The 27,353-nt window shown below is 35.3% G+C and overlaps 1 protein-coding gene across 10 annotated transcripts in view; it reads left to right on the top strand.

Annotated features, from left to right (window-relative positions):
* LOC138306090 (RNA-binding protein, mRNA-processing factor 2a-like) overlaps positions 1-27,353 on the top strand; it is a 138,255-nt gene that overhangs the window by 50,554 nt on the left and 60,348 nt on the right. The window contains exon 1 of one of the 10 annotated variants that reach the window (XM_069246449.1): positions 15,858-16,612. The exons of 8 other annotated variants lie outside the window; for them this stretch is intronic. In XM_069246449.1, the coding sequence (XP_069102550.1) occupies positions 16,577-16,612 (36 nt within the window). In that variant the 5' untranslated portion in view covers positions 15,858-16,576. Of the gene's footprint in view, positions 1-15,857; positions 16,613-27,353 lie in introns of those variants that run through there. One more of the 10 variants, XM_069246448.1, reaches the window with a different exon arrangement.

Genomic DNA, 27,353 nt, shown 5'->3' with positions numbered 1-27,353 from the left:
TGTTTGACCTGTCTCCTTCTACAAAACAATTTCACGCCCAAAGAAAACACATTATGGAAATTGTCTCCAGATCTAAATTTAGCCCTAATGCAGTTTCATTTACTATAAGATTTGATCATATATTCAGAGCAGACATTTGATCTTTCTCTCGTGCATTCTGGAAAAAGAAATTGTTGTTGAGGAATTGACACGTGGGCAAGGAGAAGGGGCTATGAGGGCCGGGAGATGGGCTAGGAAAAGGGGCTATGAGGGGAGATGGGCTGGGAGAAGGGGCTAGGAGGGAAGATGGGCACAGAAAAGGGGCTAGGAGGGGAGATAGGCACAGAAAAGGGGCTAGGAGGGAAAAGGGGCTAGGAGGGAAAAGGGGCTAGGAGGGGAAATAGGCAGTAAATAAAATAAAAAAACAATTATACTATGATAGAGGGAGAAGGATTTAGCAGGAAAGCTGTAGGTTTGTAGTGTGTCGTATACCTATTATCATTACGATCTGAGTGATATCTAGTTTATAAAACCCTGGTTTGATGTAATAGTAGTATACAATATCATTCCATCTTGTGTAGACTGTAGGATTCATTATTCATTCTTTATATAGAAACATATACCTAGAAATAGCCCAGAATTACTACGACTTTCCACAATTACATTGTCATATCTCGCATCATACAGACTATACGATATAATGCAGAATATTCTTGAAAGATTTATTCTGGAAAAAAAATCATCAGCATACTGTCTGCCAATGAGATATGGTTCAATATAAATACAAGGTATAAGGGGGAGATAACTTTATAATTTGCAATCCTTTACTAACCTTTTTACTAAGGGAAACAACTCTATTATATTGCTACATAAGCTTCATATATTTTATTGATTATTAAAATGTATAATATCAGTCAGTGTATTTATAGCTTACACTTCAGTGGTTTAAAATCGTTTAATAAATTGTGTTACGTCAAGAAATAGACTTTAAAACCCAATGTTGATCTTCCTGAGAAAAATGACTTGATATTTAATGGGCATTGTGGTTAGGTTGCCATGGTAACACAGGTATATTGTTTTGGAACGAGGCAATTACTATGAATGACTCCATATAGAAAAAAATATAAGTTATCAGCAACAAAAATCACCTTTAGGCCATAATCTGATTTGTTTTGTGATAATCAGCGAAAACCCAATATCATGTTTCCGGAAATATAAGATTGTTGTAACATCGATCGAGTTTCATGATAATGTTTTTAAGGCATCGTAATAGCCTGTGGTGAAGTTTGATACCAGACTCTCTGTACTGTTATAGGGTATAATAAATATATTCTGATTTTGTTAAAAAACTGACGACAAGGATATACATCGGCCTGATAAAGGCCTCTATTTAGTGTGAGTTATGTGTGATAATCGAGGTATTATCATTGTACGATGTCAGTCTTATAGTAGAGCTATCACCAGCCTATACGGAGATGATAAGGTTCTCTACAGATAACAGTATAACACTGTTATATAGTCCAGTATCCTCATACAGATGGGGCTGATTCTCTTATAGTGTAAAATGATGTCAGAGTTTCAGTGAAAACTTATGATATACATGCTCTTCACTCACACTCTGAAAGATATTTTCAAACATTTATTCATTTTACTTTCATTTTGTTTTTGAAATATTTGATATGGAGCTTGTGGAAGGCTTGCAAAAAATAAAAAATTCTAAACTTGTATCATAAATCTGATATGAAGGCAAACTCATGACAGATCCTCTATTTGTTAAATTGTCATAGTATATTTTACACATTGATAATTTGAATTTGACATCTGATCCACAACCTCATCGCGTACACTAGGGTAACTCTTCAAATTTGTCTGAATAATGTCAAGTTGTTTGTCTTTGCTAAAGACACTCTATACGAAACAAACAAACTCATTTACCTTCAACCCTACGATAAACAGAAAATTCCAATTTATATTGGGTAATTATATTTTTTTCCAGAATCAAAGTTTTTCGTAAGACGACCCATTAGTTAGCAGGCATAGTTATGATAAATGGTCATTACTTCCGATATCATTACACATCATAGATAGATGACATTTATAGTGCTTTTGGTCACACTGGTGTCTAGTTCTATCGTGGCATCACTGGCTGCAGGTGATTGACCGCTGTGGTCAGTCTGTTATACCTATTGTGGTCAGTACAAAGGTAAATATTATTCCCCATCAATCATACTCCCTCTGAATATGTAAATTACAAGGATAACAACCTACCTGAATGTTTATAGTGTTTGTTTATGTGTCTGATATGGAGTAGAGAGGGGGAGGGGCATCAGTGGGAGGGGCCGTTAGTGGGAGGGGGAGGGGTCGTTTGTGGGAGGGACCGTTCTTGGGCGGCCATTTCTTGTCCTGTCCTATCTTCATGCCCCGCCCAGTTATATTTATGTCTTACCTAATTTATTCTCCTTGTTAATCTAGCTTTGAGTACAACAGGAGTTACACTATCATCGTGGTCTTTTTTGGGGTGAAATTGGTTGTTTGTGATGAAAATTCTTTTGAAAACTTAATAAGAGAATACAAATACTTTTTCTAATGTGATTAAATAGCTTGTATATATGTTAAAGATACAAATATACGTAGATACTTGTAAGATCCTTGTAAAAATTAAAGATCCTTGTAAGTAAAGTGGTATCTTTATTTAATTTAAAAAGATAAATTATTGTGGAAATACATGAATATGAAATTATGGCATGAAATCCTTGGAAATCTGTTGGTAGATAAATAGACCATTAACTTGATTTTGAGTAGTGCATTATATACTAGAAATTAGATATGTTGTGATGTACACAAAATTACAAAGATAATCACAATTCCCCAGAATCTAGTTCATACTTGTAAGATATATTGAACCTTGAATGACAAAGAATTATTTCAAAATCAAACATAATGTGAAGAAAAAAATGCCTAAATTACACAATAGATTATTTTTCAGAATTGATCAGAACCATTATGACTGTATGTTGTATAGTAAAGGACTATTGTGTAGAGTTTGTACAGGTACAACCAGTATATTAACACCAACTTTGTAGACTTTGTAAGCAAGGTAATTGATTTAGTGTAGGGCCTGTTAATGTGCATATCAAGGGTTCCGAGTTTTTGTTAAATGTTCTCAAGATATGTGCTAATCCTTCAGCAATTATCGATTCCATTTTGTCTGTCGTATTTTATCAAACTCCGACCTGTTAAGTATTTATTTACAAGTGACATAATGAAATTTAAAAGTGTTTTACAATATATCTGTCAAAACATATACTATAATTACCCCTCTTAGTCATAGTGGGAGGATCCAAAACAATTAATGGATTGGTCTATTGTCAATATCAAGGAATGCAAACACATTATGGAAGTGATTAGACTTTACTTAGGTTTCTCGTTTAGATTCCGTTATCTCTGTAATCAAGTATTAAGGTTAGAGGTCACATATGATATCCATTGTATGGTGGTCACATGATCTGCCTGCGAGCAGCCAAGACATCTGAGAATGATCCGACATGTGATCACCGGAAGATTTCATTTTGTTATATATTTTAATGGTTTGTTAACGGGGAAAGTGCCACACGTGATTATTGTGTGATTATCAGATTATTTGGGTATATCGTATGTCAGATCTGTGTATCGTTTGTCAAGTCTAATTAAAATCTACCGGAATAACACAACACTTTCAGTTCAGAATGACAATGTCATACATTTGTTGTTTTTTTTCTTTCATTCTAAAAATTTGGCTTTAACATCCACTGAGGGGTATCATAACTTCCAGTGATATTGAAAAGAAACTAGATATAAAATAGGAAAATATTTGTCAATTTTAATGAAAACTACAGTAAAGCATGGTAGGGTTGTAATGTGACTGGCCAGCTGTGTCATCAGACATTGTTGTTATAATGAAACATCATAACACGATCAGGGAAAATCTATTGGGTACGAATGGTGTCTGTATGTGAAGCTTAAATCTATTATACACTCATTCATATAGTTGTATAGTCTTTTGAATTTTTGTGTGATACACTTATTCATATTCTAATAAAGTCTTTTGAATTTTTGTGTGAAGATAAACTGAATTGTTACATCATATTTACTGTACTGTGTATAAAAAATTACCAACTATAGTTACATAATCTTTACCATATTTTTCATGATAAACGGGCATACATCTGCTTTCTACTGTAAGAAAATTTCTAAAAATAGACAAAATTATTGAAGACTGATTCTGAGTTGTATTATAACCATCCCGGAAGTACTATATTAATATAGTAGGAATATACTTAGATTAACCAAAATGACAGATTCAAGCGTAAAACATTTTGGAAACTTTACTATAATTTTTTAAAGTGAATGACAATATGCATATGAGGCATTGGGTTCATAAGTTGATGGTTTCGCGTTGTCCTATGAAATATCACTTTCACTGATTTCCACCTACAAAATACCCAAACAAACAAAGCATTCCTCGAATATTTGCAGAATTTTTTTAAATTTTATTTCAAACTTGTAAAGCTTGTCTTTGGAATTATTGTGGTTATCGTAAAAAACCACTTGCTGTGTAAAAGGAAAGTAAAGGCTGATGTAGCGGTGTAATCACCATGGTAACGCATGACTGAGTCCCAGATGGGCTTGTACTCCACAAACCAAACCCCATGTTAAGTATATCTTACATCCCTCCCCACACACTCAAGGCTACTGCCACACTGTTAATGATGCGGAAAGAAAATGACAAGCTTTTTATAGCCCCAGATTCTGGGTCTTTTGCATGCTTGACAGACATGATTATCTTCCTGCCTCATTTACGACTGATCACTTCATTCTAAAACCTGGAGTCCTGGTGTCTCATGGGGAGAAAAAAAGATATAGAATGTTCTCACAATATGACTGTTTATCTGTAGTCAGAATGGCCAGTAGTTAGAGGTAATGTTATGGTACTGTCAGGCAAGGTCCATTACTTCGTTCCTGACAAATGTAACATGGAATATTTTATTCTCAACATTGTAAAATGTTTACCACACTGAAATCTTAGTTTAAATAAGGTATTGATCAATTGCACTTTTAGACTTCATTATATAGGAATTTCTACCTTACAATCTATACAACTGTCGTGTAGAAATCATTGACTGTCATAATTAAAGGACATTTACTACATGTAAGCTGAAAGCACCTGCCCTGTGACTTTAATGTTGTATTGATGATATTGTGTAACACTGCTAGAAATCCTCTGTAACAATACCAGTAATGGTCTCACGTGATGAAGTAACTATCCTTTAATTTTGATAGTCAAAATTCTAGCTCTGAAAAAATCTGTCATCCACAGAAAAAATAATCCACAAATACACATGTATAGAAATAAAGGTTTAATTAGTGCTAGAGACGCATGACAATGACAATGTTTTATTTATATTTATGTATCATGGGTCTTGTATTAGTTCATATATATCAGACCGTTACAGTTTTGCTTAAAAGTTGAGCCTCATTAGAAGGAATTAAAAAAATGTTTAGTAACAAAGAATTTATTCACATAGTTGACATGTCTAAACATTCCATTGTAATCCTAAAATGATTCCATCATAATGTTTCTCTTTGAAATATTTGAATTGTCGGATTACAGTTTTAATATCAAATTTTCGGATATTAAATTTTGATTACAGACGCTGGTATTATGTAGTCAAATATAAAAAAACACCAAAAAAACCCTAAGAATTAGAGTTGGTTGATGTTTTTCCTCCTGATTAATTCTTTATTCGGTGGAGTTTATGGCATGTTATAATCTCTGAATACAATAATTAAATGTCTGACGGCTCGAAATATTGATCTTCTTAACAGTACACATGTCCGAACGATAAAACAGACTCAATAACCTGAATCTGGTTGGTGTATCGAGTTGTGGATGAAGCAAATTTCTGTGAGTTATGAAATGTTTGTTATGATCTCGGAAATTATAATCAAGATGAGACTAAAATTTGGATGCATAGAGATCCAGAGTAATCTCCCTTTTTCGAACAAAGTTTGGATGCAAACGAACGTTTGTCCATTCGTCCTGTTAAGCTAGGTAAGCTGGAGGGATAAGGTGGTAACAAACTCGTCTTTCACCAAGGTCACCAGGGGTCATCAAGGTCACCAGTGGCTAATTCCCCATTATTTAAGCATGAGAAGGTATTGAGTCGATCATCACTTGCCCAATCACATGGATGATCTATGGGTACTTAGGTTTTCTCCCATAATAAGATAAATAAGATACATCACTTCTATTAGCACCAACGACAGTGATTCCAAAGTTGTCATAACTTGTTTCATGATAACATTTAACTGCATGACGACTTGTGATCATATATTTTGAATTTTGTCAACCTCGTGTAAAATTGAAGTCATACTCTGTAGCAGGATATACATGCATTTGATGAGTTTTGGAAAATCTGGAAAATATTCACTGTAGTGTATTTCAAAGTCCACTAGACACATTCCTGGCAAATAAAAAGTAGTTGTCAAAGTAATCTCTCTTTCTTGATATCAGAAAAGATTTAACTCATGAAGATTGTATCTACGTGTCTATGAAATCACTTCCTTGAAAAATGTGAAGCTCTACAGAATTTATTCTGACATTTAAAGCAGATAAAACTTCATAGGATATCCTGTGATTGTGATGGACTCCTACATAATTTATCAAATTACAGCAAATGATAAACTAGTAAGTAATTTCTAATTATTTTGCACGGAGCGACAGATAAGCACCCAATCCGCACGATTATGTAAGAAAACAGGAAGGATTCCCAGGCCACGTATCACCTGTCTGTTGGCTGTTGTTGTGGCGTGTGCTCTTTAATGTTCAAGTTTATCTTTATAGGAACTTTACAAACATTTAAAGGAGTCAGATTTCACAAATAAACACAGGGTCATAGCCTGCTGTCAATCTTTTTACTGATGTGGATTGTATACTAAAAAGTCTGGATTTCTCATTGAAGGAAGAAAAGCAAGAGGAAATGCAAATTAAAAAAAAAAAAATCTAAATGACCATGAAATGAGGGGGAGGTTACACACTATTATAGATATTCATGTATATAACTCCATCCTGTCCTGTGTCATCTTCTCCTATAATTTCTTGTCATGTCCCACTTAGGTTTGATACATAGAGGTGGGAGCAGTCATATCTTGTTACAGTGAAATTATTGAAATTATTTGAAATAATTTCATTACACACATTGAAATTATCAACAAATGGAAAATATATAGTTTTACTATTTAGGTTGCTGATTCTGATATGATGGCTAGTTGCAGTTAATCTTCTGAATAGAAAATTGAAAAAATAGAAATTCAAACAAAACAAAACCAGCCATTGATTGAGGGAAATATCATTTAAATTGGATTTCTTTGATGTGGCTGACAGACTAACCAAGACTGATGATATAGTTTGTGTAACAGTACGTCTCAAGGCATGATTCATCTCGTCTCGAGACTCTGGCAGGCATGTTCTGTACATATGCTCTGATATAAAATTTTCTGTTTTGCAATGTGGTCTGTGCCGAAAGTTTTGGCAAGTAGCGACAAGCTAGCACTGGATCAATGCTTGATCAGACTCTTCTTCCCTCATGTAAAGTCAAGGGGTGAACCAAGATGCAGATAAAACACTTGAAAAACCCAGAGCAGGTCAAAGGTCAAGGTTAGAGGTCATTTGTGATGTCTGCATTTTGGGAAACTGTGTTTTTCAAGAGACCGGTTTTGGGAGTCGAGATATGCCTTATTAAACACGCCCACCTCGCTTGGTCCTGTACAGACAGAGATGAGTTCTATATCTGTTTATTTTATAATTGACAGACAACTCATGCGATAGTTGTCTGTCAAAGTCTGTTTGCTTTTTATATTATCATGTAGATTTTGATGTCTTGTTTTGAGACAGAAAATGACACGTGGCATTAGCAACTCCCCATGTTTAAATTGATTTGAATATGAGTTTTATTCTGTACACACACATGGAAAGTGTTCTTAAGAGCTTTATAACGAGATATTTAATTCGTGTATGATTAGCATTAACAGGCTCAGAGTGATAGAAAATTTGTATACTTCATATCTGTTCTTTAAAACACATTGCCTCACTCCACATGACTTCAACATTTACGCATTCATATTTTCACATCATTCAGAATTTCTGTAAAGAGCTATTTCAAGCGATATATTAAGTAAGCAGTTGCCCGGTGAAGCATGGTATTTTGAATCATGGCCATACTACACCAGTATTGACCATTGGTCAGTGGTTTTTCTCTGGGTTTTCTTACTTTGACCCTCCATTCATGTTCCTAAAACTGGTACAGCCTTAGCCAACCCTCACTGTTAATAGTTCAGGAACCAAAAATTAATCTGAAAAAGGGGAAAAATGGTAAAGGTTAAACTATTACTCTCAATAGAATAAAACACAGTTATTACAAAGAAGTCTCTTAGGACCAAAACAATTAGTTCATTACACAGGGTAAGCACAGTTTGTTATACGCATATATCGTACTATAATAATGGCATTTACACAAGTATAACCAGGAGTTTGTTGTAAATGTGTGTTCGTGTTAAAAATATTTATTGTATTTACATTGAATACCATTATCAAATTTGTGTATATATCGAGTACTTTAATTAATCTATTTTCTTTTTTTCTTTTTTCAGGTAAGTGTCTTTTTATCAACACAATGGGATGGTATGGTGGATCAGGTGAAAAGTAGGTCACTGTGTCAAAGTTCTCAAGGTCATGTAAAGTAGGTCATTGCTACAATGAGGTGCTGAATTTCTCCTTAGGATGTTACCATGACACCAAATTTCTCTGAAGTAGGTCGCAGTTTAATGTGATTAATAATCAAATTTAAGAGGATATTGACTCAATTAAACCTGGTTATAAAAGTTCTTTGAAAAAAAAAATCCTCCAGATATGATTGTAACAGGACGAGATAGACCAAGAAAGTATTTGGCCTGGGGTATTGTGATGATGAATCTGTATCACTTTGTTATGATCAGTGATTAGATAGGGAGTCCTAAGGTATTTACACCACACATACTGAAGATAGCACAGTGGACACACTATTTGACAATGTTACAAAGGTCTGTGTTGATAACTGATTCCCAACCTGTTTACATACTACAGATAAAGGCCTAAAGTATCCTAGCCAGGTTTACATAATCTTAATATATATAACAAGTAATGTCTTAGGTCAAACCAGACCTGGAAATGTCATAGGTCGAACCCAATCAGGTAATGTCATAGGTCAAACCTGACTTTAATGTCATAGGTCAAACCTGACTGTTAATGTCATAGGTCAAATCCTGATCAGGTAATGTCATAGGTCAACTGACTGTTAATGTCATAGGTCAACCTGACTGTTAATGTCATAGGTCGAACCTGATCTGTTAATGTCATAGGTCAAACCTTCTGTTAATGTCATAGGTCAATGATCATTCATAGGTCAATCCTGATCAGGTAATGTCATAGTCAAACTTGACTGTTAATGTCATAGGTCGAAAATGTCATAGGTCACCTGACTGTTAATGTCATAGGTCAAACTGATGGTTATGTCATAGTCAAACCTGGTAATGTCATAGGTCAACTGACTGTTAATGTCATAGGTCAACCTGACTGTTAATGTCATAGGTCAACCTAGTCATAGGTCAATCCTGATGTAATGTCATAGTCAAACTTGACTGTTAATGTCATAGGTCGAACCTGACTGTTAATGTCATAGGTCAAACCTGACTGTTAATGTCATAGGTCAAACCTGATCAGGTAATGTCATATATCAAACTTGACTGTTGATATTTTAGGTCAAACTCGACCATGTCAAGGTCAATACTGACCTTCAAATTGACTTGGGTTTGAATTAACATTAACTTGTAATTAAGGTCATAGGTCAACTATTTGAAGTTTTAAACAGTTTTTTTTTGAGAACTTAAATAGTGAGCAAATCTGTAACCTTATCTGTAACATAATCTGTAACCTTATCTGTAACATAATAAACCTTTCATTGTTTTGATGTTCACTTGGTGATTATTTAAACAGTTGTCTCCCCTTTTTCAACAAGATTATTAACAACTTTGTTATGAAACAATTATTTCTCTTACCTTGATAATTTAATTAAAAAGTTGTCTCCCCTTGTCCAACAGGTACTATTGTAAATTACATTGTAAAACACTTTTTGGTTTAATAGTCTTTTTTAACAGTGATGTTATGATAACTGTTTCCAGCCGACTGATGCAGACATAGATTGAAATTTTTATGTTTCCAATTAACTAAATCCTTTTAGGTATTTCGTTACGGTTGAAAACTTTTAGCTAAACCTTTCTCCTTTAAAAAGATAAATGAAATATTTAATTACCTTCAGTTCAGATGTAGAATTTAAAAAGCTATTAAAATGACAACACTTAGTTCTGTTCGTAAAATGGCCAAGGTTTTGAGATATAACTGTAGCAGACAGGTTTGAATTGAAGATTGACATTTTAACTAGCATCATTATTAATTTGCCTAAAGGAAAAACAAGGATACTGAAATGTATTTGTGATCTTTTCTTGTATATTTTGTTTTCATTTAAAAATAATTGTGAAAAGAGTAAAATCACTTTAAAGTGATACTTGGGGCTTAAGAAACTTGTTTATTCTGATATAGAACTGTCGGACAATCATATGAGGAATTCACAGAAATATGTGGTATTTTTTATATTTACAGTAAATATCTAATATGTATAACACAATCCTTTACATTGAATTGGAAATTTGAATTAAATTTAAATGATTGGCATATTGAAAGTGTCCTATTGATTAATAATGTGAGGGTTTCAGTTTGAGTAGGTGAATATACATGTACAGAAATGGTTGTGATATGTTTCGAGATTGGCGCTCTTCTGGATCTTTCCACTGTATAAGTCTCTTTGTGACCAGGATTAACGGTGCATTCTACACAGTCTTTAACCGTTACATCTGTCCCATTGTTAGAGAAATCGTAATTCTCAGCCCTCGGATAGAAACCCACCCTCACTTGACCTAGGTTAGTACAGAGTAAATCGGCTCTGTTTTAACAATCCTATTCTTCTAAACGTTTGTATTAAGTGTAGGATCAAGGCCTAAGACAGACTCTGGATTAATATACTGAAAGGTAGTGAAAACTAAAGGTGCCCGCTCATAATCTGGGTTTAGTTTCAAGTCGAGTCAGCAAAAATGGTCAGCGACATCACAATGAAGCATGGCGTCCTCTATCTAAGTCAAACATATGTATGATTCAGATTTGATAATTTCATACTCAAGTAAAAGAGACTGTCTAAAGATCTTTATCATTATTAGTTTTATATAGATTACCTCATATTGAGATCATGGTCCTTCACCAATGCGATATGCACCATTCTATAGCAGTACCTTGTATAGTGTTATTGTTCTGTAGGCGTAGTGCCCTAGAGAAATGCAAGGGAATTGATAATTCATTGTTGTAAAATTCTATATATTGATAAACAGCTTTTCTCCTTTTTACAATATGTCCAAGGTAAATATAATATTGTATAATTTTTTTTTATTTTTTTTATTTTTTTTTTTTTTTGGGGGGGGGGGGGAGTGGTTCTTTCATCGAGGTACTGTCTTCATGTCTGGTATAATACCATTGTAAGTCTTCATAGCAAGCTTAAATGTCTACAATGGCTTTTATCCATTCACCCCTGCAAGACACATTGGATCTCTTCAAATTCAAAGGATGGAACAGTTTATTATGAATTTGGAAATCCTTTAGATAATTATGTTTCATCAATTTCATTTTCTTTGGTATTTCCTGATGAAGAAGGTATATGACATTTTTTTTTATTGGAATACGTTTAACGAAAGGTTACAGATACTCTAGTCTGTACAAATCACTGGGATTTACGTTCTGAACTTTTGAAATCAGTTTTAACAAAATTTGCTTTACTTTTATAAACCAGTGGAGACCGTTTGTTATAATAGAGGGTAAAATGTCTTGCTATCAAATCGTTCATTTCTGATAGTTTGAGTGTCCTTACACCATAAACTTGTACATTTATATCCATTTAACATATTAATGTGCTGTGTTGACTAGAAAACATGTGTTTGATAGCGAATAAATGGATTCTGATGTTCTGAGAAAACCAAGACTATTGTAGTTTTTATGCAATGTGTGACATTTAAATACCAGTCATCTTTTTTATTGTATTTATCATCGTCACTGTACAAGGGAGACAACTTTGTGTTTTGTAAAATACACTGTGACTAAAACGTTTGTTCTGTAATTGCAGGTGTGTACTGTTACTTTGGATATAAGGTGGAAAATTGTCTAGTATTGCATTCTGTAAATCATAACATTTCCATTCATTTCTACAATAACTTTACAGGAATCTCTGATACTGTCTGTCTACTACAACCTACCTAATATATATATATATCTTAACCATTAGGACCATCAGGACCATTTGACCTATGAACTTTGGATATCACATCTACTGCTTTACCTGACTTTTGACCCAATTAGCATCTTGTATTTCCCTTCTTTTCTCTTTAATTCTGTATTTTTTCCACTGTTTTTGTCTCTTTGACAAGTAACACCCCCAAATGACAGTTTATGTTGCATTAAGATAAAGGGTCATTCTAACAAATAAAATATTTGTGATAGCTTTTGAAGTTGATTTACTTTTCACATTTTGTCTAAATCTAAATTTAAAATGAAATTATAAAAAGAAGTATGTATGATTTGTTCACAGTCTATGGTCATGCAAGATACTTAAATAATAATGTAACAACTCTTTAGTATTTTTTAGAAAAAAATGTCTTTTGTGAAAAATCTAATTGAAGTGAGTTTGTTTCCACGGAGTCCGTATCTATCTAAAGTTTATAATAGCCCTAATTTTCTGTACTGATTTTATAGGCAGTAGACTCATTGTGATTGTCCAATTTTCCTTCATTTTACATTTTAGATTTCATTTTCACAAGCCTGAGTCAGTAAATAATTTGGGAATCTTACGTTCAGGTTATTGTTCATACAATTATAGGACACTGAAACAAGTTTAGAAATGTAAATAAAATTGTTCACTTACACATTTTCCTGTGTGAACATCAAAATCTTGATGAATCATAGATGAATTTTTCTTAAACAAGAATATATTTCACTTAAAAAGTGAGTATTTTCTCACGTTATCAGAAGAATTTATGAATTTTTTTATCTCTACATGCTTACTGCACACATACCGAAGTCATCGTGTAAGATATACACTGAATGACGAGGTTCAATTTCTGTATGCCGAACAGGTTTATAATAACGAGTTGGGGGAGAGTTATTTAAAATTAAATTGCGTTATAGATATAAGTTTGACGATGAAAGTGTTGTGTTTAAATTCTAAAATGTAACATACATCAAGCCCATAGTCTTTGTAAGGTAAAGGATTTGCAGGGTCTCCCATGTACTGGTGTGCAGTATGATGACAGGTAAAATGATGTACCTGTACATTTCTCACCTGAACGTTTACTCTCACCTGTATGTGTAGAAAATGACAAGGTGATACCTGTGGAAACAGATGTTTACAACATAATATACAACTCGTAAAATACAACATAAACTGTGTATTCCTATAAACTTAAAGGGCAGCAGGTGAAACAGAGCAACACCATCAAATACATGTATATCTGTATAGGTAATAGGTTATTCAAGTACGGGGCAAGGCACAGCTCAACGGCGAAAAAAAAAAAAATGTTGAACGAAAAAAAAAGTTATGTCAAAAGGACAAATGTAAATGTCATACACAAATCTGTTAAATGTCACTTTATACTGATATGTTAGAAAATCAGAGAGAGAGGATATGTTTAGGAGTGAATGTAGCTGTCACATGTGTTAGTGACAATCCAGAAGTTATCAAGGTCGCGGGTGAGTGGTGACTGAAGGCCCACTACTGTAGTGTCTAGTGACTCATGGAGCTGGTTCAACTAGTTTTTGATCATAAATATATATATCAACTATAAATCTATAGATCTTTTTATAAAAAGGCATGAGAAAGCGGATTTCTTGTTCAACAAGATTTTATGCCAAAACAATATTTACAAAAGAAAAATGATAATGGAAACAATAGTTATTATTTTTGTATATATATATATATATATATTAGTTTTGGTACTTGACCAGCTGGTTTTAGCTAAACCAGATCTAAAAAAAGGATACACATTAAAGAAAAATTAAAATTTGTTAGAAATATTAAATTCTGCAGGTGTTTGACATCAAGTTTGATTAGGACTCCCCAGATGACCCTGTCACATCAGCAGTCTAAGGATGTCATTCCCATTCACTGTCTTGTCGACTCAGATACAAAAATTAGCCGTCTGGCCTTGGTATAGATGTTTTTAGTGATGTACCTTTTGTAGTCGACTTTGAAGTAGCATCATTTTAAGCAGTTAAATTTTGTCTGTGAAAGTTTTTATCATATATTGTAACGAGAAAGATATGATTGGTCATTGAAAACAGATATTGCAGATTGATTATCATAGAAACACTTTTGAAGATTCATCAAAGAAAGAATGATTGCTGATTGGTCAAAGAAAGATGATTGCTGATTGGTCAAAGAAGATGATTGCTGATTGGTCAAAGAAAGAATGATTGCTGATTGGTCAAAGAAAGAATGATTGCTGATTGGTCAAAGAAAGAATGATTGCTGATTGGTCAAAGAAAGAATATTACTGATTGGTCAAATAAAGAATATTACTGATTGGTCAATGCAAGAGTTATTGCTGATTGGTCAATGGAAGAATTATTAATGATTGGTCATAGAAAGAATATTACTGATTGGTCAAAGAAAGAATTTTCGCTGATTTGTCAAAGGAAGAATTATTGCTGATTGGTCAAAAAAGTCTTTAAAATGGTATTTTATTGGTCAATTGATCTTCAATTGCAATTAACTAGAACTTAGCAAGCGCTGTCATTCTTGATTTCAAGATTCGGTTACTGCATCTGCCTTTATAAAACTAAGAATGAAAACTGACAAAAAAAGTTGAAATGTGTCAGATGAGTAAAGTTTTTAATTTTATATTTGAGAAATAAATAACGCCAGAAATGTTAATGTGAAGAAAAAAAAGAAAAAAAAAGACAGGTTTATTTTAGTTAGATTCTGTGGATATGACATGGCTGCTTAACTATTAAAGAAAGACAAAGCCTGGGTATTTTACGTGCATCCTATTGACACAACAAGTCTGCTTTGCTGCTAAACAAAACATTTTCATCAACCGACACAAAACGAGATTTATAATTCATGGCTACAAAACCTAAACAATGGCGCGACAGGTCTCTGTGGATACCCAGGGTATAGAGGAGATATTAAACATTGATGCTGGCAGGTTTCAACAGCTCAGTGCAAAATACTATTAAACTGAAAGTTGTAAAGGGTTGTCACACATGGAAACAGGAAAAAAATGATAAAATATACAGTAGATTTTGAATAAGTGATGTGGTGTGTATTTGTAGGGTAGATTTCTGTCTATGGCTCCACATGTGTTACAGACCTGGGATATCATCACTAGTCTCCACCATTTATATATCCATACTAAATAGGCCGTTCACACATGTTACTCGATCGTGTTAGAAAATCGATGCCATTTTCTCTCTAATTGAGTCATCAGACTTTGGTAAATAAGGTCCTAAAGATATTTTTTGAGATTGTCTCCAGAAAATTACACGCTTCAGTGAATATGATAATATCTCGCATTCAATATGGTGTGAACATCGTTTAATAGTGAGTCGGCTGTTTGTGGGAAATACTCGCCGTTGTAAGGTGTGTGCTGAAATTTGGATACAGGCTTATGTCAATACTATGGACACGCTACGGTGATCAGCCATGAAATCATCCAACTGTGACCTACTTGGCAGGTATAGATATCCCAATAATGGTGATCGTTCATGTGAGACTGTCCTGAGCTGACGGGATCCAATTATATTCCATTAGCACAAAACATTGTAAAGATGCAGATGACTTTGAGCGTCAGACCGTAGAATTCAGCTTGCCGAGGAAGCTTGGGAAATATGAAGGGGTGTCATACATTTTTTATAAGTTGTTTGACTTGTGGAGTATAACCGGGTAGGATAGGATTTGTTGAAGACAAATGGCAGCCGCGACGGACCAATGACAACTACTATCTTCTGTCTACAAATGATTCTTGATTTCTCTCGGACACGCTTCCATCATCTGAAGCAAAAGTTATAATAACACATCTACTCCATACCTTGTATACGTTTGACTGGATAAACAATATTCATCTCGGTAACAAACATTTCCATCACCAAGATCGTGGATCATTCTCGGTACCGTATATCCATGTGATTATTCTCATGCAGGTAGTCAATCCTTGTACAACAGGATATTTATAGAAATGGAGGACTTCTAAATTCACTCGTCAGTACTTAACGAGCGAATGTGTGACATTCATTAGTGAATCTAATTAAAAACAATTTATACAGACAACTGGGAGTATACATGGTAATTCTGAATTGGTGAAAGTCGTCTCTCGGAACTAAAATTTTGTGCAATTACAAGAGATTTTCTGTTACGAGTGGCGTGCTGACACGATGAGCTTCTGTCCCTACGATCTCAGCACCTTGAAGGTAAGCCTGACGATAATGTCACCGTGACAACCCAGCAACATGCGTAAAATTCAAGGACAAATTCAGGATTGTTTACTGTGAAAACTTAGACAATCAGCGACTTTTAACGTTTCACTTCTGATTATAGTTTCATCGAGTAATTTGCATTAATTCGCTCAGTAGTAGCTCGTTGGCCTCGTAACACGTCAGCTTTTTTCGTCATGCATGGTCGTACTAATGCTTAATGTTATTGGTAATGGGTCGACTGGCCTACAAGATATTAATCCCTGATCGTTGCCTAAATTACACATCTTACATTTACAGAGTACATTTGCTAGCCATTATCGCAGGGTTTTGTAGAAAATGTTAAGTATATAACATTTATTTTGTATCTAATCTTGATGATTATAAAGTAGTAAAAATGGCGGACATGTGAAATACGCTAGCTTTGTTCACTATCTATCCAATGTTTAATCGTGGGAAATGATGAGTTAGTCTTCATGAGCACCAACACAAGATGTCTTACTAAGTTTTGAGCTCTTGTTCATGGGTTGGTAACTCTATGTTTTCATTTTGTCCCTTTGTTCCTTGTTCAAAGATTATGGAGCGCCTCTTTCTATCCCCTTGTTCTGAGATGAGCTCCACTTTCTATCCCCTTGTTCAGAGATGAGCTCCTCTTTCTATCCCCTTGTTCAGAGATGAGCTCCTCTTTCTATCCCCTTGTTCAAAGACTATGAGCTCATCTTTCTATCGCCTTGTTCAGAGACTATGAGCTCCTCTTTCTATCGCCTTGTTCAGAGACTATGAGCTCCTCTTTCTATCCCCTTGTTCAGAGACTATGAGCTCCTCTTTCTATCCCCTTGTTCAGAGACTATGAGCTCCTCTTTCTACCCCCTTGTTCAGAGACTATGAGCTCCTCTTTCTATCCCCTTGTTCAGAGACTATGAGCTCCTCTTTCTATCCCCTTGTTCAGAGATGAGCTCCTCTTTCTATCCCCTTGTTCAGAGATGAGCTCCTCTTTCTATCCCCTTGTTCAGAGATGAGCTCCACTTTCTATCCCCTTGTTCAGAGACTATGAGCTCCTCTTTCTATCCCCTTGTTCAGAGACTATGAGCTCATCTTTCTACTATCCCCGTGTTCAGAGATGAGATCCTCTTTCTATCCCCGTGTTCAGAGACTATGAGCTCCTCTTTCTATCCCCGTGTTCAGAGACTATGAGCTCCTCTTTCTATCCCCTTGTTCAGAGACTATGAGCTCCTCTTTCTATCCCCTTGTTCAGAGACTATGAGCTCCTCTTTCTATCCCCTTGTTCAGAGACTATGAGCTCCTCTTTCTATCCCCTTGTTCAGAGATGAGCTCCTCTTTCTATCCCCTTGTTCAGAGACTATGAGCTCCTCTTTCTATCCCCTTGTTCAGAGATGAGCTCCTCTTTCTATCCCCTTTCTATCCTTGTTCAGAGACTATGAGCTCCTCTTTCTATCCCCTTGTTCAGAGACTATGAGCTCCTCTTTCTATCCCCTTGTTCAGAGACTATGAGCTCCTCTTTCTATCCCCTTGTTCAGAGACTATGAGCTCCTCTTTCTATCCCCTTGTTCAGAGACTATGAGCTCCTCTTTCTATCCCCTTGTTCAGAGATGAGCTCCTCTTTCTATCCCCTTGTTCAGAGATGAGCTCCTCTTTCTACCCCTTGTTCAGAAATGAGCTCCTCTTTCTAGCCCTTTGTTCAGAGATGAACTCCTTTTTCCATTCCCTTCTTCAGAGATTATGCTTGTTCAGAGATGAGCTCCACTTTCAAACTTGGAATTTTAGTGCCATCTCTCCTAATTGTGTTCAAAGTCCCTATATAGGATTTTGTGGATTTTCCTGACTGGGAGTGCAGGGCGTATGAAGTCGCCCTGTAGTGACTACCATTCCTGTTATAACACTTGTTGATGAGGTGATTGACAGCCATTACTCCCAGTTCGTTGAGGATGCTGTGGCCTGTAGGAGGCCTGGACTTCATCAAATACTGGCACTCGGCAACCACTTTCGCCTTCCTCACGTGGCAAAGTTTGATATGGACACACTTTCCCTGCAATGAAATTGAAAAAAAAATTCTTGCCCTTGCTAAGTAGCAAATTTGCCTAAGAATTTTTTATTTTTTTTGTAAATTTGATGAACTCTTTCATGCTTTAAAGCTGAATAAATATTTCTAGTGACAGTAAAGACTATAAATAGAACTCATATCACAGAAAGTTTGTATTCATCGTTGTATTGTCTAACCAGCAAGTCATTGATAGGGTAACACTAAAAAAGCTTGATTAAAGTAATTAATGAGAGAGTGATGAGTAAGTTAGTTACAAAAACAAAAATTAAAGTGAACAATTTTTATCTCTGTAACAGTTTAGGATAGATATAGAATATGAGTGGAGTAATAGTGTTCCACCTGACTTAACCTGTGTAACACAGGAGTTTTATACAGGTGAGAAACTTCTCGTCCATACAACAGTCTCAAACAAAACTTCATTTTCCCCAATAACATGTGCTAACAGATGTCACTGTAAAATTATGATTCATTCTACCTTAAAATATAGATGTCATGTACACACGTGTTTTGTTGCAGTTGAAACGTTTCAGATTGACACTACAGCAACACAAGAAAGAGCGGCTGATTAAAGACGCTAAAGTCATTAAACAACTTTGTACCCTAAGGGTGCAAGATCAGTGACTAATTAAAAAAAAATTAAATATCGTAAGACGAGCGTAATGTACAACTGAAATTGACGTTGATTATAAAATTGTTGATGGGACTTGCTTGGCCCCCATGGGGAAATATTGCTATCAGGGCTTGCCTGTACAGACTACAGATACCATCATGGCACAGCTTTGTAGAATTTTGTAATTTAACTAGTTTAGCAAATTACAAAGTGCAAACGTCTTGTTTCACTATGATTTGCCATAACGTAAGTGGATTTTATTTCTACAATGTGGATTTTGTTTTTAAATGCTGTCTCGTGATTGTGTATGGGGCTTCAACTAAATTGAATGAACTGTCACATTGGTGAAAGGGTGGGCTTAAATCGAAGGATTTGAATCTATACTGAAATTTAATAAATATTGTTTCGGTGCATCGCTTTAGAAATTGGATGTTATTGCTGCTATGGTAAGGGAATCATGGTAGAAGTGTCCCAATATTCTATAAGTTCTAAGTCATCGCCTTACAAGGAGTCCTAGATGTTGGGTCAACTTATATATCTCTGGAAATGATTTTGACCTTTTCTCAACCATGATGTTGGCACCCAATGTTTAAAGATGCTCCACCGCCAAAAGAGCATAAATGATATTAATCACTTCAACAATAATTGGTGTTTAAACGCGTATATATGTCTAATTAAAACAAAAAATAATATGAAATGATTTATTTTGCCCTTCGTGCATGCGCAATCGATACTTAATACCATATAGGATATAGTGCCACAGAATTTTTTCGGGATACAATTAATTATTTTTTGTAACTTTCACTTGAAGTAAAATTAGAAGCTCAAACTTTTCAATGGTGGTAATGGTGTAAAGTAAATAACTTTTGTAACTGAAGAAAAATACTAAATCGTCTGCTCCTGTTTTTGATAGTGAAAAAATATCATTTGTCAGCGGTGGAGCATCTTTAATGATAATAATCAGTGGTTGTCTCAACAAAAGTTTTATGAATAATTTCCGCAGCATGCAATTATTTAAACACTTTTTAACTTACCAATATGGTATTACAAACTAAAGGTAAGGAGATATATACAGTGACTTGGATAAATGGTTGGAATTAGCAGACAACAGCACTATCCCTATTTATTTCTGTGATGCAAAATCATTGTATTTAAAAAATACCTCCTGGGACCATGCACTAATGTAAAACTGTCACAACAAAGAAGTGTGGAGTAGATTGATGTTTCCATGGTGACCATTGATGTGGAAAGTCTCTGTAGTGTTGTGGAGATGATAAGGATGGTTCATTAAGAAAGTTGTCGGTTTTGTCATATCACACACAATTCTGTGTCAAGTCGGAGACGGAGAATGTTGTGTTGTCTAACTCGTCATATCACACACAATTCTGTGTCAAGTCGGAGACAGAGAATGTTGTGTTGTCTAACTCGTCACATCACAGACAATTCTATGTCAAGTCGGAGACAGAGAATGTTGTGTTGTCTAACTCGTCATATCACACACAATTCTATGTCAAGTCGGAGACAGAGAATGTTGTGTTGTCTAACTCGTCATATCACACACAATTCTATGTCAAGTCGGAGACAGAGAATGTTGTGTTGTCTAACTTGTACATACTCATACTGAAGTCCATGATGGCTTGGAGACCGAGAAAGTTGCCGTTGAAGTCCATGATGGCTTGGAGACCGAGAAAGTTGCCGTAACGTAGACAGATTTAGTCCAAGATGGATGGAAGACTCCACGATTGTTTTGTTGTCGAAACAATGCGGCCAAAACCCATGATGTTGACCAGATAGAGGAGATTGTTTTGTGGGCAGTACAAGTGATATTGACTGTTACGTAATTGATTTGTCTGTGACTGATTTGGGAGGCTGCACATTCTATTACAGGAACCATGTGGATGTTTGTTAGACTTGGTGTGGGAAGCAGACACAAATATGGCATAAACTTACCTAAAAACTTCAAATCTTCTGATGCAAGATATATATGTATATTTCTCTCATACCTGCACGTGCAATACTGGCTAGTCTAGGGCAATACTCCCATGTCGCCTGAAGCTGTATTGCATGGCTACCCATGCAATAAAGCCTTGTGACGTCACAAAGTCAACAAAATTACTATTTCCTAGACACAATTTTAACAATTTCATATAGAAATTAAGCTGGATTTACTTTAAAAGATACAAACAACGGGATTTGCATTGAAAATATCACACAATTTTCATGTATGGAGATTTGACTTGGTGCCTGAACTTTTCTGGTCCATGTTTGACTTGATGCCTGAATTTTTCTGGTCCAGGTTTGACTTGATGCCTGAACTTTTCTTGTCCATGTTTGACTTGATGCCTGTATTGAAGATGAATGAAGGCAATATGTATATGTTACAAGTTTCCAGCATAAAAAGCAGCATTAAACAGGATCCATGATGTTAGAGTGATAACCATCAGAAAGGGTGGAAGTTTAAACATGTACCCAGTCATTATAGAGGAACCATGGCGATGGTGCTGATAATGTCAGCTGCTCTGTAGGTAGTGCTGACCTTTTAACTGTGAAGGTCAAGTAAGGGGAGATAAGCAGGAAGCAGACATGATGGTGGGGTCGGAGTTCAATGAGGTTGCTAAGGTCACTGTAGTTTCCTGAGGTCGCCATTGTTGGTCATAGTAATCTTCAACATAAGAGGAAGGAGTGTATGGGAAGGATGGACGGTTGGTAGGGGTGAGAGATAGTGTGGAAAGGATGAAGAAAAAGCAGGAAGAGTGAGAGATTGCAGGGGAGAAAGATAGGGAGAAAACAGGAAGTATGAAAGATAGTAGGGATCAAGAAAAAGAGCAAAGGAATTGGGGGGGAGTAAGAAAAAAGAGTGAAGAAAGAAAACTGATACAGACGAAAAGGTAACAGCTAAGGCAAAATGAGGGGATATAGTCAGGGGTGAGGCAAAGTGAGGGAGATATGGTCAGGGGTGAGGCAAAGTGAGGGAGATATGGTCAGGGGTGAGGCAAAGTGAGGGGATATAGTCAGGGGTGAGGCAAAGTGAGGGAGATATAGGTCAGGGGTGAGGCAAAGTGAGGGAGAGATATGGTCAGGGGTGAGGCAAAGTGAGGGGATATGGGGGTGAGGCAAATGAGGGATATATAGTCAGGGGAGTAGTCAGGCAAAGTGAGGGAGATATGGTCAGGGGTGAGGCAAAGTGAGGGAGATATGGTCAGGGGTGAGGCAAAGTGAGGGAGATATGGTCAGGGGTGAGGCAAAGTGAGGGAGATATGGTCAGGGGTGAGGCAAAGTGAGGGAGATATGGTAGGGGTGAGGCAAAGTGAGGGAGATATGGTCAGGGGTGAGGCAAAGTGAGGGAGATATGGTCAGGGGTGAGGCAAAGTGAGGGAGATATGGTCAGGTTTGAGGCAAAGTGAGGGGATATATGTCAGGGGTGAGGAAGTGAGGGAGATATGGTCAGGGGTGAGGCAAAGTGAGGGAGATATTGGTCAGGGGTGAGGCAAAGTGAGGGAGATATGGTCAGGTTTGAGGCAAAGTGAGGGAGATATGGTCAGGGGTGAGGCAAAATGAGGGAGATATGGTCAGGGGTGTGGCAAAGTGAGGGAGATATGGTCAGGAGTGAGAAAAGGAAAAGGAATAGATTTAAATGATAGAAGGAATGAAAGAATAAAAGGTAAAACTTTCAATGGCATTTAAAGTAAAAAACAGCAAAATGATAATTTGAAGAGGGTTGGAATGTTTGTGCTACATGAAGAATTAGCAATGATTGATGGTGATAAATTAGGGAAGCTATGAAATGAAAACAAAATTCATGAATGGAATAAACATGTAAATGTTGTACCTAAATACAGGGACATCTGTAACATCATAGAATTGTTATTAAAACTGAAACATTATATTATGTTGTTTAGTAGGTTGTTTAATAATGTATTATTTGTGTACAAATTGTCACCAGCTGTTGTAGGTATACATATTCCACATGATGAAGGTTCCAGTCATACACTCTATCTCCACAACACTCGGTTAATGCAGCCAGGCATTTAACTGTCTCAAAACCAACAACATCCTCTCCTAGTTGAAATGTTTGAAAGAAATAAAATTTAAAGTTTAATTATCAAAGAAAATGAGAGAATGAATTGTATGATGAAAAAGACATTCTCTCTATACAGATATTATGTAAATAAAATATGATAAATAGTTTAATATTATGACATGATCTTGATTGTGTAAATGAATTGATATTCCTATCTGTCTATGTTTACATATGAACAGCTACACTGGTACAGTCACACTGTTTATATTCCAGTCTCTCTCGCTACATCTGACAGAATTTATAATTCATGAAACATTGGGGAATATACCGGAATTCTCCTAACACGTTTTCTCTCTAAGTGTTTACAATGTTACCATAGAAACTTAATAGTTAGGAACTCGTGCATGAAAATATTGGATCATAAATAAAAAGCGGCTGACACATCGTAACCCCACTTAGCACCGAGGGGAAACTCAAATTTCACTTGTTTTATTAAGTAGAGGTAAAATTTTCGACTTATATGAACATCAGCCAGATATCTATCAGAGTTTTCAATTTTTCTTGGCTCAGAAATTTTAACTTGGTTGATGTATGATGACGGCCGGGGTACGATAAATTTTCTGAAATTATGAAGAGTTTTATCTTAATTTTATGTGAAAGTTTGGTGAGAATGAAATTCTATGTAAGTGGAATGGCAAGAGTTGACGATACATTTAATTCTCTTCCGTATTAATTTAGAAATCTTGAGACCTTTACGACTAACTACTTGTGACCTCCAGTTCTTATCACAAAATATGTTTGCCACACACGAAACTCCAACGAAAAGAATATTAAAAATCGGGATGTTTCATCCTTGGGTTTAAGTAGTTATGGAATTTTCACTCTTAGAAATTAGATAATAGGCTGCTGAAATTCTGATAGAAAAAAAGGTAGTTTTATGCATGAGGAGTAAAGAGATTTGAATCCGTAACTTTTGATTATCAAATTTGTCGAGAACAAGCTTAAGTTATCTACAAAATATTCTTGTCCTCAAATAATACATTTCATTTTGTTAATAAATTGATTTTCCACAGACATTAAAACATTTAGTATCTGGAGAATAAATAGAGGAGCCATATTTTGTATTCCTGGTTCATTACCGTATCATGAAAGTGATATCGTAATTGTGGGATCTCTACCGTAATGCTGCAGTAAGGTGTAGGGTAAATTGAAGTGAAATGTTTGTGAAATAAAACATCAGCTTTTGATGTAGAAAGCATGAATGTTGAAATGGTTTGTGTTTATTGGAGAGCAGATGTACTAGAGAGAACATTCCACTTTGTATATACCAGTACCATTGTTATATAGCAATGTTTACATTGTTAAATTGTTAGCTTTTGTCTTTCAGAAATGTTACTTTTTCTGTTTTACGAGAAAAACATATTGGTAACATATTTATTACAAAACAAAAAAACCTATGTCTAATAAACAGCCATCCACTGCTGGTTAAATTGATAATTAAATGGATTATTAATTGGCCTTTGATAAGCATATTTCAATACAGCAGTCAGTTACCAGTTCGATGTTGACAAGTTCATGTTGACCAGTTTGATGTTGACCAGTTCGATGTTTATAAGTTCGATGTTGACAACTAAGGCTCATAGAGTAGAGAACTCAATATCATTCAATGGAGTAAGGTCCTGTAGGTAGAAGATGCTAGGAACAATTCAGTTGAAGGTATGATGGGGTTCATTTGAAGTAGAATCTTCAACTAAAACGACTTGAGTTAATATACTGTACAGAATTTGCAGGATTCTTATATGGAGCTGCTGTTTCTTCTTATGCTCAGAAATGTGAAGAATTGAGTATATGGTCCGGTAGAGTGTACAAAAGAGTACAGGATTCTAAAATACAACCAGAAGGTCCTATGGAGTGGTACAAGGAACACACAGGTCCTAAAGAGGCTGTAGAATGATGCCAGGTGTCCGTGTGTGTAGACAGGCCCTAAAGAGACTGTAGAATGATGCCAGGTGTTGGTGTGTGTAGACAGGTCCATAAGAGGCTGTAGAATGATACAAGGTGTCTGTATATTGTGTATCACCGTAGAACTGACAAGTGTTGAAGTGTTGTGTACAAACAAACAGCTCTCTATCTCAATCTGTCATCTCTCAAATTTTTATTTAATACAAAGATGTATATGTTTCGTGGAAGGCAATTCTTCGTAGATTTAAATTGTGTTGGAACATTCCAGTGTATATTGTGTATCACCGTAGAACTGACAAGTGTTGAAGTGTTGTGTACAAACAAACAGCTCTCTATCTCAATCTGTCATCTCTCAAATTTTTATTTAATACAAAGATGTATATGTTTCGTGGAAGGCAATTCTTTGTAGATTTAAATTGTGTTGGAACATTCCAGTTATTTAAATTGTGTTGGAACATTCCAGTTATTTTGTTTCACATGTTGATGATTCGTGTGATTAATTTGATTTTGTATTTTAATTAACCAGCTACAATACTTTAAATTCTTAGGTAAATTGAATTTACCTATCATAACTATTGTAAATCAGTGTGATCCAGATCATGTGTCCCAGTTTAATGTCTATTTGTGTTACCATTCTCACAGCTTACTAGCTTAGATAAAAAGATAACTTTCATAAAACCTTGCTAATAGAGTTATGTCCCTTGGAATTTTGTATCAAATGACCAGTAGGTGGAGGGACGGATGAATCTATCCTATACAAACTTTCAGTCTTTTAATAAACTGCAACATTTGACCAGTAATACTTGACCATTCCGATGATCGGGTGGTGTAGTGGTCAACATTTGACCAGTAATACTTGACCATTCCGGTGATCGGGTGGTGTAGTGGTCAACATTTGATCAGTAATACTTGACCATTCTGGTGATCAGATGGTGTGGTGATCAATATTTGATCATAAATACTTGACCATTCTGGTGATCAGGTGGTTTAAAGGTTGAAGCCAAAAACTTTAAATGCCATATGGTTCAGTTCATGGCACTAAAGTAAAAAGGTCAGGGGTCAACCTGATGGATCATGTTGATCATGGGCAGGTTTTTTTTCCTACATATGCACCATCAAAAGTGATTTAACTTGTTTTGTTGCCCTTGATGATGGAGTTATGTCCAATGTAACTAAATGAGCAGTGTACAGTGTATGTGATCGGTGGGAGCCTTATAACATACATCAGCACTCAGCTGTACTCTCCTGTATTTGTTTATTATTTGTAGCTATCATCAGATTGCAGAGATATCATCTGATCTCGGTTTCATTTACTGACATTTATATGCATGTTCTCTTGTCCTGCATTGTCAGCCTTGTCAACTTAAGCAAGGGAAAATGTTTTTTTTTTTTACCCTTTAATCATTTTATAATGAAAATGTTTCTTGCTGCTTTTAAACAAGTTAGACTTGTGAAGTTAATAACTGATGAATATTTATTTGAGGTCCACGTGAAATCACCTTTATGGAACAAAATGAATTTCCACAGTGTCAGAATGAAAATTGTTCATCGTAATGTTATTGGCTGGTCCATACAATGTACTTGGCATCTCATTTAATATTGTACTTATAAAAGAGATACACAAAAATCAAAAATCTTGTATGTTCGTTTTGGGAAAGTTAACTGAATGTAAAGATGATTAAAGTTACATTAAAGGTTTAGATAGCAGGTTATAAAAGTCATTTCATGGAGTTTAGACTTTAGTAAAATGTCAATAATTTTCCCTACAGAAGGTGTGTATAAATGTCAATTGAACTTTTGTAAGATATGTAGGATAAATTATAAGTAGACGTCATAATGTGATGTAACATATACCCTTTGATTAATAAACAGTGTCTTTAAATGGTAACAATTAAAAAGTACAAATGTACGACTGACGTCTCATTAGAAACCGCTGTCATTCTAAATCAAAGTCTTACATATGTTTGATTGGCTTATCTGTGACTGAAAGGTGTCTGAAGGTTATATCTGACACTGATGAAGCTGTTTTACCACATAATATATCTCCACATATGAATTTTGATCTATTTAAACTAAATCAGTT

This window comes from Argopecten irradians, chromosome 13 (assembly GCF_041381155.1).
Source record: "Argopecten irradians isolate NY chromosome 13, Ai_NY, whole genome shotgun sequence".
Classification (NCBI taxonomy): Eukaryota; Metazoa; Mollusca; class Bivalvia; order Pectinida; family Pectinidae; genus Argopecten; species Argopecten irradians.
Note: the sequence above shows the minus strand (reverse complement) of the source record. Positions and strands in the feature narration are given on the sequence as shown.